We start from the raw sequence: 19086 nt of genomic DNA on the forward strand, positions 1-19086 counted from the left end.
TAAATCTTATTCTCAGGCATCTACGCATGCATGTTGGCTACAAGCTATGCTAGAAGAACTTCAAACTCATCTGGATAATCATACATGGGACATTGTTCCTCGTCCTGATGGAGTAAAGCTCATTGGATGCAAATGGGTGTATACTATCAAACTTCGACTTGATGGTACTATTGAGAGGTATAAGGCCGGTTTGGTAGCTCTTGGGAATTGTTAGGAATATGGTCTTTGATTATGAGGAGACATTTGCGCTTGTAGCGAAGATAACTACTGTGAGGACTATTATGGCAATAACAACTTCTAAAGGATGGTTTCTTAAATAAATGGATGTGAAGAATGTGTTCTTACATGGGGATTTGATGAAGGAAATATAAATGAGTCGTCCACCTAGTATGCTCTCATTCTTCCACTGAAATGCTCTCGTTCTTTCACTGAAATGTGTTGGTTGAAGCGGTCTTTATATGGATTGAAGCAAGCTCCGCTTGTATATTTTGAGAAGTTTCGTAACACTTTGCTTGATTTTTATTTTACTCAAAGCCACTTTGATTCTTCTCTATTTCTTAAGAGAATCGACGTTGGCCTTGTGTTGTTGTTAGTATATGTGGATGATATTGTCATTACAAGGTCTGACACTCAGTTAATTGAGCAACTACAACGGCATCTCAATACTACGTTTCATATGAAAGATCTTGGTTCTCTTCAGTATTTTCTTGGTCTTGAGGTACATTCTTGCCCAAACGGTCTCCTTCTGCATTAACGCAAGTATACCCAAGAGATTCTCGCCTTAGCTGGTCTTCAATCTTGAAATTCGGTGCATACACATTTGGAGGTCAATGTCAAGCTCAGTCCGGATGAAGAACTTTTACCCAATTCATTACTATATCGACAGATTGTAGGAAGTTTAAACTATTTGACGATTATTCGCCTTGATATTTCTTTCACAGTACAAAAGTCAATCAATTTATGCAAGCTCCTCGTCAATCTCACTTAGCCGCTATGCAACGAATTTTTCGTTACCTTAGAGGTACATCGGATAGAGGTTTTTTTTTTTTTTTCCCCTTCCGACAGGGAGCTCCTTACAGTTAATAGGTTATAGTGATGCTGATTGGGCTGGTTGTGTAACTACTCGCCGCTCAATTTCTGGTTGGTACATGTTCTTTGGTGATGTCCTCATTTCTTGGAAAAGTAAGAAACAGGATCAAGTCTCAAAATCCTCTACCGAATTTGAATATCGTGCTATGTCTTCAGCGTGTTTAGAAATCATATGGCTTTGGGGTTGTTAGTTGAACTTGGTATCCCCCAAATTAGTCATACTCCACTTCATGCTGATAACACTAGTGTTATTCAGATTGCTACAAATCCAGCTTTTCACGAGCGCACAAAGCATATTGAAGTAGATTGTCATTTTATTCGTGAAGCTCTTGATCATGATGTGATCACACTTCCTCACATTTCCATCGAGCATCACACTGCTGATATTTTACCAAAGCCTTATCTTGCCACCACCGTCAATTCATGGTTGACAAATTGATACTTCTTGATCAACTAGCATCAATTTAAGGGGCAATGTCCGACAGATATAGTGATTATTGGCCAAATCTGTGTATTTCTAATTAATTTACACGTTATTAGTTGTTACCATATTTAGATAGACAAATTGATTCTTAATTACCTGTAAATTAGCCGTGTACCTGGTTATTCTTCTCCTTTTTATTGGAAATGAAATCCCTCCACGAAAGGGGCAATTGGAAACCATTTTGACAAAAACGAGGTCAACAAATACTATTTTTTGTCAAGTAGTCCCTGAATTTTCCAGAGAGATTTGCCACTTGATGTGATCAACGTCTTAATACTCTTACATCAAATGTTTCTCGACATTAGTTAGATGCTCTTTTGATTTCTCATTGAGCGAGTAGTTAATTCGAACCTAGAGTAATCATATGTAAAGGTGAATTACTCATTGTCCTCTCATAGGTGTATTCACTGGTTTTCATACATCAGAATGAACTAGTTCCAATGTTCTCGAGCTCCCCATTAGGATGTTATTCATTTAGCTTCATGCTCAATGGCATCTGATCTGATTGATTCAGCATAGAAAATTCATGCAGGAGGTGATGATAGCGTTACATAATTTTATAATTCTTTAAGCCCCTTTGATGGTGATTAAAATTAGATTTTTGGTAGATTTTGATTAAAGTTGATGAAATGTGCAGTTAAAATTAATTGTTAACTTTGAATTAGGTTAAAATCTTAATTTTAATTCTTACCAACCATTGGTTAAATTTATACTTCTTTTTTTCTTTAATATTTCTCAAAAAATTTTAAGCTAGCTATCATGGGTATCAATATCTGAAGTTTATTTATTTATTTTTTTCACATACAAGACTCCCTGTGATATTCTGTTCGTATATTTTCAGAATCTGAATAAGGAGTCTACTGACTCGAGATGGAAGCCAGATGTGCAGGCATGGACCAATAAAGGGGGTCGAGGAAACTATTCATCACGATACAGTTCTAATGGTAATCCTTGATTAAAAGGAAAAGCCCCGCCAAGTTCTTTTCAAGTTGATCTTATATTCGATGCTATTTGCTGTGCAGACAACCACCTTGAGTTGAATTATAGTTTCCAAATTGGAAATATTGGATGATTTTTACATTTTTATGCTATAGTTAATTTCACATTCAAAGCCACTTGCTTTTGTGAATAATTCTGCTGTATTCAACTCGTTTAATACCATACTTATCTTAAAGCCATGATAAACTGTGTACTTGTTGCTATGAAGCCTAGCCTTTTGAAAATATATAAACAAGAATTAGAAAATAGAAAACACAACAGAAGCGTTATTTTCCTACTCCACTCGTTTTCTTGCCCTTCATTGTTCTTTACACATGCCTTGTCAGATACTAGTGGTGGAAGGAATTACACTTCTGTAAAGGAAAATGCGACCATTCAAATTTCAGAGAAAGGAGTTAGTGCACCTCCTTTGCCTACTTTACAGGAGAGCAAATGGAATGAAACTTCTGTTATAAGGTACAATAGTTTACTATACTTGTTTATCTGATGTTGCTCCTCTTCTAAGTCATCAAAATTTCACTTCCATGATACAACCTACCCTATTACTTGAGAGGTTTGTTTGTTTTTTCCTCCCCAGTATGCTCTCAGAGTTGCTATCTGTTTTGTTTTGCAGCCCAGTAACTGCCTTGTCCAATGGTCCTCCTGGTATGAGTAGTACTAGTTTTCTACATGAGACACATGCAACTGCAAGTAGAGGTGTTGATCAATCTGACACAACTGGAGATGCCAACACAAGTAACGTGGAAGGACTGCTGCCACTTCCGTCCCCCACTGATTCAATTAAAAGCACTGATGTTGCTAATGGAACCCATGTGCACCAGATTCTGAAATCCAGCAACAGTTTAACACCTATTAATTCAGCAACTTCTTCTGTAGCTCGTTTCTCTTCTTCTGATCGTGTACTATTACCTTCTCAAAATATACGGTCCGCTAGTGCCGTTGACACTATTAGACATGAAATGGATAGTGAGCATACCCCCGTTGAGCAAATTGTAGTTAATACTAATGAGGGGAAATCAGCTTCAGGTAGAATCTATACCCTATTAGAATCTATTTCCTGTTTGCATTTTCAAAAAGATTAAGCTTATAAGACTTTTTGTATTTGATATCTGTAATAGAAGCTTCGGTTGGCGGCTCTGTAGTGCCTCAGATGCCAAATATTTTTCAGCGAGTTGGAAAGAATCAGCATTTAGAATCTCCAAAGACTGCATCTTCTACATGTGATGGTTCATTTGTTAGTAGGCCTTCATCTAATCACAACAATCGGACACTGATTGGCCCACAGAAAGGTAAAAAGCTTATGTCGTCTTGTCACGATTCTTGTGTTGCTTGCTGCCATATTTTTATTGAGAATTAGTTTAATATTATCACTTGGTGGATAGGTCGGTGCTTAGGCTGCTTGACTGAAATTTTTGGGCGATCATTGTTACTAGTCCAATCATTTTGTTTAATTTTGAGGAAAATATTCATTTTAGGATATGATATGACTGAAATAAGTGAGAAAGGACGTATTGGTGATTTACGTCAACCAAGTTTGGCAAAGATATAGTTTAGCTTCCTCTCCTTTGACAGAATGACAGCTCAGTGCAAATTGAGAGAGACACACAGACGGTAGTCTACAAATGATTTTTTTTTTTTTTTTTTTTTTTGGCATATCAATATTGGGATGTGAATTGTGTGCGTGTAGGAAATATCTATCCATTTAAGCTTTGATTTGAAAGCTGCATTTTCATATAGAGTCATGCATGCATTTTTTCAATTTTCTCTGTGAATTTCTCTTAGATCTTGTGTTGTTTTTTCAATGGCAACTCATAAATTTGTCTCCCAGTCTAATATTTAGCCTCAATATAATATTGCTAAGATTGTAATAGAGAGAACATTTTGCAATTCCGAGTAGAATTTAATGTAGAGTAAGGTGACTATAACTTTATCAGATTCTGCCAGGTGAATTGAATCCACATATATAGTTTTATTGAGGATGCAATTAGCTCCATACTCAATAACTAACAGGTCGTGGTGTGTTTTCCTACAGTGGTTCCTGGCAAGGAGTGGAAACCAAAGTCTGCAATCCCCAGTATTAGTCAGGATGCTAGCACAACTGCTTCATCTGAGGTTTCTACAATTGTTGTAAAGCATTCTGAAGTGCAGCCAACAACCAGAGTCATTTCTCAAGTTACTTTAGAGATGCAGAGGATGTTGGAAGAGACACCCATTTTAGATAGTCAAAACGTGATTATACCTAATCATCTGCATGTCCCTGATGCTAAAAAACTTGGGTTTTGTTTCGGAAGTTTTGATGCTGACTTTGAATTAGACATGAGCCATAACAGTGGTCCCAAGAGTGATAAGAGTCAGCCTCTGTCTGAATCTCCTGAGGCCATTGAGGGAACTGTCAAGGAGCCATCTCCAAGGTACCCCTATCTCCCTCTCTCACCCGACTTTATCATTCGGTCTTTATTCTGCCTCAAATGCTTTTCTTTCTTTCACTGCCTAGTTCAATTTACACGACGACACATTTAGTGGTCTCTATTAGACATTGTTGGATTTATGCAATGAGGTTTTATTTTTCTATTTCCTGGGTCAACCAGGTTGCTTTTTATAAACAAAATTCTTTCTCCAACATGAATAAATAAATTTTTGCAAGACAAGAAACGTTCCTTTAACATGCTGAACTCTTGAATGTTTGTATCTTTTGAACCGTGAGGTAAATGTGGGCAAAAACCTCAGAAAATCTGGATACAACCATCGAAGATTAAATTATCTGTTCCTTTAGTTTCTGGGAGTCATATTGATGTAGGATAGATAGAGAACAGACTGCAACCATAGGAAGAAGGAAGAAGAGCTGAGAAGAAGTAGAATAAGAGGAGCAGAAGAGGAAGAAACCGGAGGAGAAAGAGGGAAGAGAGGGGAGGTAGAACGTGGGCAAAGCCAATCTTAATTCATTGCATTCATCAACTGCCCTCATCAGTTCATTACAACCATATAAATAACAAAATAACAAAATAATAAACCTAATTTGAGGGCTTGGGCTGCCAAACCCATATACAAGCCCAATAAAACATAAGGCCTAAAATAAGTGGAAGATAAAATGGCCCAAACAAAGGGCCTGATGAAGGATGATGTCCACATCACATATTCTTTTTCATTTTCAGATCCTTAGGAGGGGATCGATTGTGATTCGATGAGCATCTAGTATCTTCACTCAATTAAGCATTAATATTTACATATAGTCTTGTATGGCAGTTTAACTTGATTCAACACTGTATTTTCTTCTTAAATTGGTCTGTGGTGGCAACTAGAACTTTTGCTAGGTTCATAAATACTCTCTTTAGGCCTAAGATACAATGAGCAACGCGAAGGTATGAAACATGTTTATGTTCAGTCATCATCCTCCTGGATGTACCCTAGAGGCTGTGCAATCTCTTTTTTCTTCATTGATATGACCCAATATATGTATTGTATTTTGCTGATAAACTGTTAAGCAAAAATAAATGTTTTTTCTGTTTCACTTTTAGAAAAAGAAAGTGAGATTGCTCTTCTTCAGTATTGTTCTCATTGGAGGAATTTCATTTCCTCTCTATTGTCCCATAGAATACCGTTCCTCTTTTTGTTGCTATCTTTGAGATCTGTCACTGATCCCTAGTCTTTTCCCTTTTTTCCTCACTTGTGTTTATCTCGTCCTTGTTATGCACATTGGACTAAGTGAATCATTGTTATATGCTACTTTTAACTGTGAAAATAATCATATACGTTGAAATACACGTGTATATACATGGAGGGAGGAAGCAAAAGATGTTTCTACTATGATTTTTTTCGCATGATTATTGATTCCTGAAGCATTCCATTTAAACATTTCATACACAGTTTCTACTTGCACCATTGTTCACATTCTCTTATTATGGTTACAGTCAGAATGAGCTGGTAACTGCAGAGGATACAGAAGCAAAATACCCTGACAATCCTCCAACTTTGCACGGACTAGAAAATTTTTCATCTGCTGAGGGTGAAGACTCATCCTCTGTTCTCCCCGAGTATAATGAGCCTAAGCATGAGGTTGCTTCTGGAAGCCATCAACATCCTGTGGCTCAATCATCCTCAAGCTACGATTTTGGTTTTATGCCACCAATATTGAGTAGCCGGGTTTCACCTTCGGAAAGTTCAGAATCTCAAGTTCGCGATGCTTCTCAAGTTCCAAGCTTTGTTGTATGTCTTAGATGTATCCATTATAATCTCGTAGTTTTTTAACTATCGGCTTTCAAGTTTCAATTATTATGGGCTGGCATGCCCTTCATTATGATAATTTATCATTCTTTCTCAGATTTAGGAAAGTTGATGCATATTATTAAACTCATCACTTGGTTTCTGTTAGTAACAATAATTTAATTTTGGATTTATTCTTACAGATACAGCAATCATTTGACCCGACAAGCTATTATTTGCAATTATATCGGCCTAGTGCACACATTGATGGCCGCATTTCGCCATTCCATTCAGCTGGAGCTGCGTCCAAAATGCTCTCTGCATTGAATTTGCAGTCTCCTCAAGAGGTTTGGGCTTTCAAACCCTGGGAGTTCACTGTTTGCATATTTCTTTTGCTTTTTGTGAAGGAAACATGAATTGTGATTGTCTCTAGAAAGAGGACAAGATAAGCATGATTCAATTTTGTTTCATTTTGGAATTGATTTGCATAATATCAAGCTCGAACTTTATTAAAAGGTTCTGACCTTTGTCATGTAGAAATTATCTTGAAGATACTCCTAAATGGTGAAAATTCATCTTGCCACCAAAATCTTTCTATTAAGAAACATAATTGGAGATTGTTTATGATGCGTGTTTTCATCAATATATAAATTTGTACTTAGAGAAAATAGCTGCCAAGATCCCTAATCTTTAACATGCATTGCACTTTAGACCTCACCATCAAAAAGGAGCATTTGGCTCCCCAGTCTTTCATTTTTTGGTAGCAGTTATGTCCCCACTGGAGAATTTTGTCCTTGTCTTTACCTAGCAAGCCAAAATATCATTAGAGAAGAATTTATACTTATCTTTAAATTTAAAAAATTAAATGAGAAACAAGAGAGGAAAAAAATGTGCATCTTATCCAACCCCTTCAAACAACCCCCTCTGGCAACCCCCATCCCCTAGACATCTTCTAGATGTGTTCTTTTTCATTGTCATGTAGACAGCACATCCTTACATGCCAATGGACTCGAGCAACGGGAACACAGATTTGAGTCGAAAAGCTTTTTGCATCTGCTGGTTTCTCTCCAGCTTTTATGCCCAATGACCAAATCCAGTCCCCATGCTGGCTTCAGTTGGTCGGTGTCATTGTGAATGATGGAAAAATGGTGTACTTCTTCTACTCTCTTGGTTGTCAAGGTTGGAGTTGTAAATGAGAATTGGGCAGAAAGATGAGTTACATAACAGCATTTAGTGAGTGTTTTGTCTCCAATATTGCATTAAATCTTATTTTACCCTTCAAGAAGGGATAAAAGAAAAGGAAGAAGATATCAAAAAAATCAGAATTGACCAGGTATAGCAAGTGACCATAGCAAATTAAATTTTACCTGATCGTCTGATAAAAATGGTGTTTGAGATGTGGGTCATAAATCTGTTTGAGGCATGAGCTTCAAGAGTGGGGGTGGGTACCTTGACGGTTGGGGGTTGCTCCAAGTGAAGGATGTTTTGGGGGTTGGGGTGGGGCAGAATTTTGGGAAGAAGTTGATCATTCTTTTTTCTTATTTTATTTTTCTCATCTTTTATTAAATATTGTTTATTTAAATATAAGGGTGACTGTCTTGTTTAAAAAAAAAAAATTATATTGCTATTTAAAGATAAGAGGAAAATGGTTCACTAGGGATATAACTGCTTCTAAAATGGAAGGTAGGGGACTCAATGCTCCTATTTGAAGGTTGGGGGATCTCTGCTGCTATTTTTTGTACCTTTGGGTGTCTGTTCTTCCATTTAGTACAAGTGGACAGGAAATATTGGGATAGATTTTTCATGTCACCATTTAGTTTAAAATCTTCTAAGGCAATTCAAGAATACCTGGAAAATTTCCTGCGGTTAATTAAAAAATCTTCTCTTTGTTAGAAAATTAAATCTCTGGCAAACAAGATCTTTCGTTTTTTGTGCCTAACCTGGTGAACATATACTTTGGAAGTATAAAAGTTGAGCCTGAGAACAGTTTCTTATGTCAACCTTGATTCTATGCGAGAATGTGCATGTAGGATGAATGAAATTAATTTTTGTACCAAATATCTATTTTCACCAATTCCTTTGGTGAATATATAACTTCTGATGAATTCAATTCCTAAGACTATAAAGGAAAAGCTAACTGATATTACACAGAGTAGGAGGTACAGAATGCTTAAGTTCTTCAATGGATCAGAGTATACGAGTACATTAGAATGGTGTTTGTCATCCGTTTCAACTTGCTAGAAATTCTTTGGTCTCCTATCCTTTCAAAACCTTTACTGCTTTCAGGGTCTGTCCTGCACATCCTAGTTTTATTGTGAAAAATGTTATGTCTGTGTCTATGTAGGAAATTGTCATAATTTCCCGTGTATATGTTAGTGCTTCGTAGATTCCTATACCTATCCAATATGCTATTAGATGAATATCGTATTGGGTATTGGGAATGTTCAATAGGATTTTGGAGTAAAAGGGCTTCCTAGGCTTCAAAGCATTAACTTGTCAATTTTTTTGCATATATTCCTGTGCAAAATGAGACATTCTCTCTCATTTTTCTTGTTGCACAATAGGACAATGTTCACACTTTCCAAATCACTCATCATCTTCTTAAACCTGTATATAAGATCAATATCCTTACTTTTTCTTTCGGCAAACCATGAGTCTAATCTTGCCGAGTGTCAAAACTTTGGTTGAAATGGTTGTCTAAAGCTTTTAGCCATCCTTGTCGGGTTTATCTCTTGTTGTCCCTTAGAACATTGATGGGCAGTCCTTGTAAATGATCTAGGTTTGGTAATGAACATGAATTTTCCATGTAGTTGCTAAAACTGTAAAAGAATATTGATGTAACAGCCAAATAAACATAGAAGCAGTCACATGGAAGAAGAAGAAGATGAAGAGAACGAAGGAGAGGAGAAAAAGGAAAGAAGAAAATACTATAGAGAAGAACATGTGAGAGAGCAGTAAAAATTTGTTAATTTCCCATAATTGTCTGCCTTTCTTTCACCTCTAATACACCACTTACATATAAAGGTTATGGGCTTGGGTCATGCCCAAGTACAAACCCAATTTAATAGTCTAAAATAATAAAACCCAAACATTTATCAAATGGATGTCCTCATCAAGTCGTCCAGGATGGAAGGTAAACTCCACTCTGTTGAGTGGACAAAATAAAAGGCTACAGTCAATCTGCAGTCAATCTTCCAACCATAAGCTGAGTGGCTAAACAATTTTCTTCCGACTCCCATAAACGTGAGTGGAGGTCTGAATTTGTTTTCTCCACCGACTCCCTCGACATGCGTGGAAGGTGACCTAGGCAAAGGAAGATCCTGCTTGCTCCGATAAAGCTCTAATAAATCTGGGTCAAAGTTGCTGAAGTGTCTTTCTGGGAATCCATGTACAATCAGAATCCGATCGGTTTACCCAACGAACAAGGAAGCGCTATCTCTCTCCATCATTGGTCAACATAATCTGTTAATCTAAAATAGCATCAATTTTATTTGTGTGCTGTGACAAATGATATTGAAGTAAGAATAGCAACAGATTCAAGTTGAGGGTCCATAAATGAAGTTAGAAAAGGATATCCCCGGAGGGATTAAAATGGCCTTTGTAAGCAACTAGATCATCAACATTGAAAGTAGAGTGGTACCCAAAATGTAATGGAAGGTTAATGACGGTATTTGGACCAACACGATCCAGAAGGACATCGTTCCGATCTAATTCGAATCATAACATAATCTCTAATATTAAATCCAACACGTTTATGCAAATCAGCTCGAAGTTTTACTTGCTTTAAGTTGTTTATTGATCTCAATATGCAGGTTATGAAGATGATGTTTATTTATAACCATGAACAATTTCAAAAAGACTCATACTTAAAAATCGATTCACAGAATTATTATGAAATTTGGGGTATAAGGAGATTAAATCTCAGTTCCTAAGGTTTTCCTGAACTAGACACCTTGATAGATTACCAAGATTGTGATTAGCAAATTCAGATTGACCATCAGTCTGAAAATGATATGTAATGGAGAATTTCAGTTAGTGTCAACCATGTGCCATAAGGTTCTTCAAAAGTGGCTAGTGAACCGAACATCCCTATCTGAGACAATGGTATTAGGAAAACCATACGACTTAACAATCTCATTAAAGTATACTTTGGCAACCTTAGATGCATATGAAGTCTTGCTGCAAGGGATAATGTGGGCCATTTTCAAGAAACGATCTACTATAACAAAAATAGAGTAATGTTTCTTTGGAATATGGGGGAGTTCTAACACAAAATCCATACTGACATCTTGCTAAAGATAACTAGGGACGGAAAGAGGCGTGTAGAGATCAATGTGTAGAGATCAATGTTGGCCAACTGACAGGTGTTATAGGTGCTAACTATCTTAGCCACATCTGTCTTTAAATGAGGCCAATAAAATTAATGTTCAACCTCCTTGATGATCTTATCACGTCCAAAATGTCTAGCCAAGCCTCCAACATGACTTTCCCAAACTATAAAGTTTCGTACTGAAGTCCGAGGGATACACAACTTATTAGACCTAAAAAGATAGCCTTCCTCAAGACGGAAACCATTAGTACCATTCGATTGCCCACTTTGCTAGGTAAGAAAAAATGTCTTTAAAATCGAGACATCACTCGTTTCTTCCTTAAGCCTTTCAAAACCTATGACCTTGACACTCATAATAGACGAGGAAGATACGACGGCTTAAAGCATCAGTTGCTTGGTTTTCAATGCCTTTCTTATGTTTCAAAACAAAAGGGAAGGCTTGCAAATATTTAATCTAGAAACCATGCCTAGAATTTGACCTTTTCTGAGAATTAAGGTAATGAAGGACCTCATGGTCTGAATAAAGGACAAATTCCTGAGGTAATAAGTCATGATGCCAATAGCGCAAAGTCTGCACAATCGCATACAATTCCTTATCATAAGTTGAGTACCGTTGTTTAACATCATTTAATTTCTCACTGAAATAAGCAACAGTGTGGCATTCTTGGCTCAGGACTTCACCTATTACTGCTCCGGAGGCATCGCACTCTACCTTGAAAACTTTGGAGAAGTTAGAAAGTCGCATGATTGGAGCTTCTGTCATTCGCTTTTTAACCAACTTAAACGCTTCGGTTGCTTCTTACATCTAATGAAATTTTCCATTCTTCATGCATTCCGTAATAGTGGTCATAATCGTGCTAAACCTTTTGATGAAATGACAATAAAAGGTAGCTAAGAGCCTGTTTGATAGAATTTATTTGGGAATAATGAGTTATTGAATAGTATTTTTTTGAAAAATGTATGATTAAAAAGTAAAGAAGCTTTTTTGATTAGTGTGTAGAATATTTTACTTATGAATGTGTGGTGGAGAATGATCTTATAACAAACAATTTAAATTTTTGATGGATGACAAATAGGGGCTAAATCATGAGAACTCCTAACGTGATGTATATCCTTGGGTTAAGGCTAATCTATAATGGTTTGAATCTTTGCAGAGTCAGCAGACTCCTGTAGCGAAAACAATAAACCCTAGGAAGACAACTCTATCAGTGAAGAAAGCACATTTCTTCACACTAGTAGGGTTGGCAACGATTCGGTTATGGGTCGGTTCGACCAAAACAATAACCGCACCACTAATTTTTTTGACCACATCATAACCGCACCATATAAATCGGTTAGGTTTGTATCTCGGTTCGGCACGATTAGGTTCAGTTAATAATCACGAAAATAAATTATTTTTTATAGGTTCATCCGTCAAATTGATATAAAACAATTTATGAAAAAAGTCGATGAAAACAAAAACACAATATTCCAAACGAAAATGCAAACATTATCCCAATTTTCAATTGCAAAATACAAATTTAACAAACAATGCCAAAACAATAACCGCACCACTAATTTTTTTGACCACATCATAACCGCACCATATAAATCGGTTAGGTTCGTATCTCGGTTCGGCACGATTAGGTTCAGTTAATAATCACGAAAATAAATTATTTTTATAGGTTCATCCGTCAAATTGATATAAAACAATTTATGAAAAAAATCAATGAAAACAAAAACACAATATTCCAAACGAAAATGCAAACATTATCCCAATTTTCAATTGCAAAATACAAATTTAACAAACAATATTATAAATATAACAATACTAAACTTTCCCTTCATTCTTAATCGTTGTGCATCAAAGTTACTTGATTCATTCTTCCCCACAAGTCTTTACTAGAATAGACCAACACTCAAAGTTGATTTTTATATAGTAAATAAGAAATTTAAGTAGAGAATATAACAATACTACCTATTTCAGAATGGTCTTAACTAAGATTTAAATAAAAAAATGTACCTCTTTATCAGCTTCCTTCTCGCTAAACATTGCACAAGTTCTAGAGTATGATGGAGTAGAATTTTCTACACACAATAGAAAAAAGTTAATAATAAAAAGAAGTGTATAAATAACAAATATAAAACAATAAATCCTACCATGAATATCAGTGCAAAGCTAATCCTGAGCACACATGAAAGCTTCTAGAGTCGTCGGCTGAAGCCTATTTCTATATGGACTCACAAATCTACCACTTGTACTAAACGCCGATTCGGATGCCACAATAGATACTGGAATGGCTAATAAATCTCTTGCAACCTTCTATAAAGTCGGATATTTTATTGAATTTGTTTTTCACCATGTCAATAAATAAAAACCATCCATCCTTGGCAATACTGGCTCATCTAGAAAAATATTGAACTCTGTTTTTACATGATCAGCAATAATAGAATGGCTAACAAATGTAACAAATTTTCGGAGATGACGACGACTTGGACCATGGAGGCAGTGGAGCCGTGCGTGAGTTTATGGTTGGTGGAGAGTAGGGTTTGCATTTATATACTGTCATACTAATGCTATTATTATGAGCTAATGGTAAGTGCGCTGGCCAGCTGAGTCAGGTAGATGTAATGGGGGGATTTTTTTTTCTTTTTTAGCAGGTAATCGGTTCGGCTTCGGTTCCACAACGTAAATAGCATACCCGTACAGCCATGAATTGGTTTATTAAAATCAAAATCATATCCACCCTATTGCACCATTGGTTCGGTTAACCACGATTTTCAATTTTGACGGTTCAAATTGTCATTTCTACACGTTAGTATACATGTTGCACGATGGGTAGAACAAACCTATGTAAGATGATCTCGATGGTCTCTAGTTTTACAACACACGAGAATGTCATCAAAATAAATGACGAGGAATTTACCCATGAATGGTCGCAGGGCTTGTGTCATCCCTCTCATGAAAGTACTCGAGGCATTGGTTAGTCCAAAAGGCATGACCAACCATTCGTAAAGACCATCCTTTGTTTTAAAGCCAGCCTTCCATTTGTCACCTGAGCAAATCCTAATTTTGTAATACCCACTCTTTTAATCAATCTTAGAAAATATTATGGCACCAACCATCATATCCAAGATATTATCAAGCCTAAGGATTGAAAAACGGTACTTCACAATGATCTTATTGATGGCACGACTATTAATATACATCCTTCGAGAGCCATCTTTCTTAGGAGTCAAAAGGGCGGGAATCGTACAAGGACTTAAACTCTGACGGATAAATCCTTTATGAAGGAGCTCAAATTCTATAGCATGTTGAATATCTCGTAAAGGGAGCAGCAGATCAGGAAGGTCCTCAGGAAAGACAACTCGAAACTCTTGAAGAATTAGCTGGACCTCCTTAGGGGTCAATATTGGACATTTTGATGGAATTTCCATGACAACCACTGTGAACACGACAGAATCCTCCCCAAGTTTAAGCTCAAATTCTATAGGGTTAATCATATGTGATCCTTTCCGTCCCACAATTTTCTTAGCTTCTTGTGAATTAACTAGTTTTGATATGGTAGTGAATAGCAGTAGGTGTTGAATATTATGGTGACAGTGACTGGTAGCGGGATGAGCGGTAGTGGTGGCATGATTTGTGACTGGTGGCGGTGGTGTACAGAATCGGCCGGAGGTAGTATGGGTTGTGTAGTAGCGCAAAATGTGTTTCTGTTGGAATTGTGTATCTAGGCTGGTGGTAGTAGTTGTAAGGTGAAGCTGTTGGGGAGTTGCAGGGGCTGTGTATGTGGGTATGGGGTTTTGTTTATTCTCACAAAATCTTGGCGGAGGAAGAAATCAATAGCTTCCAGGTTGGTTCGTCTGCAGGTGTTCCAGTAGGCAATATTAGACAACATGTTGATGAAAGAAACCAGGTTTTAGCTCTGATACCACTTTGATGTTGCGGCCAAATAAATATTGAAGCAGTCCCATGGAAGAAGAAGAGGAAGGAGGAGAAAAGAAAAAGGAAAGAAGAAAATACCACAGAGAAGAACACGTGAGAGGGCAGTAAAGCCTGTTAATTTCCCATCATTGTCTGCCTTCCTTCACCTCCAATACACCACTTATAGATGAAGGTTATGGGCTTGGGTCAGGCCCAAATACAAACCCAATTTAATAGTACAAAATAATAAAACCCAAAAATTATTCAAATGGATGTCCTCATCAAATATCTTTATGATGTAGTTGCTACAAGTTGATCTATGATTCCTATCAATTTTGTCTATTTTAGGATAACCAACATAAGAGCATCTCGTCATTTTAAATGGTTAATAATTGACCTATAATTCCCATCAATTTTGTCAATTTTAGAAGAACCAACATAAGTTACTGATAGAACACTAATGAAAAGAACAGACTATTTTATTGAATCGAAGACGATTACAGGAAAATGAAATTACAGTGAAGCCTATAGAAGGCTGTAAACAAGACTCTCGAGACTTTTAGTCCAAAAATGACCTGACCAATACTCTTCTAACCCCTCTTATTTATAGACTCTCCTAACTGAAAGTTGTTATCCCATATTCCCCCAAAACAGAATTTGGTTACCCCTTTCCCTCCACTTCTGAGATCCTCTTCTTCCCCCTTATAGAATATGTGAGATGAATCGGTGGCCTAACAGTTACATAAATGACTCTTTATAATCTTGATAGTGAAACACATGCTTCTACTTTGTGCAATTACAATAACTTTCACACTGAGACACATTATCTCATTAATAATTAAAGAGGGAGGCAAAGTTGAAATGTTTACTGATGGTTTAATATAACCTTTATAAAATGCATCTTTGTGTGTTAGAATAAATTTGATAGATGCTTTTTGGCATCTCATTATGCTTGATTGTGGTGGATGGCACTGCTGATTCTTACACTAGTGCGGTTTGGAAAAAATTGCTTTGTCGAACTTATGTTATATTGACTGTTTTTAATCTTTCTCCCAAAAGGGTCATGCCAAGTGTGCATTCATATGGATATTGTGGAAAAACTCTACAATTTTGGTTTCATTTTCATTAGTGTTCTCTCATTGACATAGATGTATCTTGAGGTGATCCTGGGCTTGCTGCTATCATTTCTTGTAATTTCCATTCGATTGGTGAAGGTACCGTACTAATTTTAAAATATTTTGGTTGCAGGGTGGTGTCCCTCTGGTTTTGTCCACTGCTGCTCCAACACCACTCGTGACTCAAGCTACTGGAGTTATGCAGAGCTCCCAGCAACCACTTCCAGTTTTCCGGCAACCAACTGGGATGCATTTACCACACTATCCTCCAAACTACGTTCCATATAGTCCATATTTCTCTCCATATTATGTCCCACCAGCAGCAGTTCATCAATTCTTAGCTACTGGTGCATTACCTCAGCAACCTCAGGCTGGAAGTATGTATCCAACCCCACCTGGGGCAACTGCCAAATATTCAGTTTCTCAATTTAAGCAGGGGCCTAATGCAGGAAACCCAACCTACATGGGAGTGCCGGGCAGTTACGGGCCATATGGCCTTTCCATGGCCAACTATACTTCCAGTTCAGCCACTACAGTTGTTACTTCAACGTCTAATGAGGATCTTGCCGCCCATCAAGTTAAAGAAAATAGTCTCTATGTCAGTGGTCAACAGGTGTGTATTTTTGTGCATCTCACATGATCTATTTTGACAATTTTCACTCATTTTGGAATTAAGTTTTATTGAGGTTATGAAAAACATTGAGGTAGCTTTACTTCCTAGATAATGTTAATCAATCTTGAATAACTTCCTGCCATCAGAGGGTACACATAGGTTGTAGTCCTGGAATTATGTTAAGAAAGTTATAACTATGAAACTCTTAACAGTATTCTAAGGTAAGAACATCGGCTTATAATCTTGTACTTCGATTTATGACTTGCTCGAGTCCCCCTATGGACTCTATATAAAGAAAAGAGAGTGAAGAAAGATAAAAAATCTCCTAGTAAATTACTATTTGTGCATCTCACATGATCTATTTTGACAATTTTCACTCATTTTGGAATTAAGTTTTATTGAGGTTATGAAAAACATTGAGGTAGCTTTACTTCCTAGATAATGTTAGAATCAATCTTGAATAACTTCCTGCCATCAGAGGGTACACATAGGTTGTAGTCCTGGAATTATGTTAAGAAAGTTATAACTATGAAACTCTTAACAGTATTCTAAGGTAAGAACATCGGCTTATAATCTTGTACTTCGGTTTATGACTTGCTCGAGTCCCCCTATGGACTCTATATAAAGAAAAGAGAGTGAAGAAAGATAAAAAATCTCCTAGTAAATTACTTGTCCATTTCCAACAAAGAAGGTATATCAAAGTGAAGAAATTGTAAGAAACAGGGCATAACCTTTTATTAAGTTTCGTTGTTTTGAGAGAAAAAAGTATTATCCTCTGATTCTTGTCTGATGATGCATTGGGTGAGTACACTAATGTTGCGAATTTGCTTCTCTGCAGAGTGAGGGTTCAGGCGTATGGTTTACAACTCCCAGTCAGGATATTTCTTCCTTACAGGCTAGTTCGTTTTACAATCTTCCTCAGAGTCAGCTTCCTTTCACTCCAACGCAGCCTGGCCACGGCACATTTGCAGGTATGTACCACCCTTCACAGGCAGCAGCAACTGTTCACCCTCTTCTGCAACAATCTCAAACCATTACAAGTCCTGTCGATATGGTTGGACCTCCAACTAGTGTTTATCAGCAACCACAGCATACAGTTTCGTTGTTTTGAGAGAAAAAAGTATTATCCTCTGATTCTTGTCTGATGATGCATTGGGTGAGTACACTAATGTTGCGAATTTGCTTCTCTGCAGAGTGAGGGTTCAGGCGTATGGTTTACAACTCCCAGTCAGGATATTTCTTCCTTACAGGCTAGTTCGTTTTACAATCTTCCTCAGAGTCAGCTTCCTTTCACTCCAACGCAGCCTGGCCACGGCACATTTGCAGGTATGTACCACCCTTCACAGGCAGCAGCAACTGTTCACCATCTTCTGCAACAATCTCAAACCATTACAAGTCCTGTCGATATGGTTGGACCTCCAACTAGTGTTTATCAGCAACCACAGCATACTCAACTCAACTGGTCTAGTAACTACTGAATGAGGAGACGTTTCTTTTGAAAATCAATTACATTTTAGAGTTCCAATCTTGAATCGTCTAATGTGACGTCAAACAAGTTTTGATTTGAAGAAACAAGTGCCGGACCCAAGTGTAAATTTATGGAAGGAGCCAATATATTGTGACATCTTTTTAGTCGATTAAGGCCAGACCATGCTAGCTAGCCATCAATTTCATGCTTCTGATAGATGGTTTGTTTTTCCTTGACATAACCGGGGAGTCTTTCTATAGGTTTCGGCTTGATTTTTAGAGCATGGGATGGTTAAATTATTAATTTTCTTTTTCTTATTTTCTGTAGTTTGGAACCAAATAGGTACCATTGCCAGACTCTGGTTAGAGTTTTATAGGTGTCGTTTCGACTATTCTCTCTGTAAATTGAATATTTTGTGATACGAGAGAGGCCGTATTAAGAACTGTTACAACAGGCCTTGGTGTATGCAATCATTTTTGTGTGTGTGTGAGAGAGAGAGAGAGAGAGAGAGAGAGACTAATAAGCGTTCTGGCTTGAGATTTGTGTATTATTACATCATTTTTGAAGGTTTATTTGTTAAATGTCAATATAAAGAAACACACTTCATCTCTTCGATTTGTGCTGTGATATCCTTGCGTGGGGATCATATCGTTCGTTTCAATTTTATAGGAGGAAAAGTTTAAAATTCTCATTTATAAATGCACTTTGTTATCTTTGTTTTTATGCCATTGCGTAGTGGATTGTCTACAGCTATGTTACTGATTATGACCAAGTAAAACTCCTACCTGGGAGTGAGTTTTCCATCTAGGGACGTATTGTACCAAGTAATTATCCGCTTCTCTATTTGGTGGGGATTAAAATCAAAATTTTAATAGATTTTGATA

At 37.0% G+C, this 19086-nt stretch overlaps 1 protein-coding gene across 1 annotated transcript in view; it reads left to right on the plus strand.

Annotated features, from left to right (window-relative positions):
* LOC111371015 overlaps nt 1-18814 on the plus strand; it is a 24304-nt gene extending 5490 nt beyond the window's left edge. The window contains exons 3-15 of the mRNA XM_022992945.1: nt 17-209; nt 1066-1182; nt 1281-1504; nt 2415-2517; nt 2899-3028; nt 3186-3598; nt 3691-3861; nt 4605-4983; nt 6481-6775; nt 6976-7119; nt 16255-16734; nt 17573-17819; nt 18175-18814. Coding sequence (XP_022848713.1) covers nt 17-209; nt 1066-1182; nt 1281-1504; nt 2415-2517; nt 2899-3028; nt 3186-3598; nt 3691-3861; nt 4605-4983; nt 6481-6775; nt 6976-7119; nt 16255-16734; nt 17573-17819; nt 18175-18212 — 2934 coding nt within the window. The 3' untranslated portion in view covers nt 18213-18814. The remainder of the gene's footprint in view (nt 1-16; nt 210-1065; nt 1183-1280; nt 1505-2414; nt 2518-2898; nt 3029-3185; nt 3599-3690; nt 3862-4604; nt 4984-6480; nt 6776-6975; nt 7120-16254; nt 16735-17572; nt 17820-18174) is intronic.
* The last annotated feature ends 272 nt before the right edge of the window (nt 18815-19086 follow it).

The sequence above is a fragment of the Olea europaea genome, chromosome 21 (assembly GCF_002742605.1).
Source record: "Olea europaea var. sylvestris chromosome 21, O_europaea_v1, whole genome shotgun sequence".
Taxonomy (NCBI): Eukaryota; Viridiplantae; Streptophyta; class Magnoliopsida; order Lamiales; family Oleaceae; genus Olea; species Olea europaea.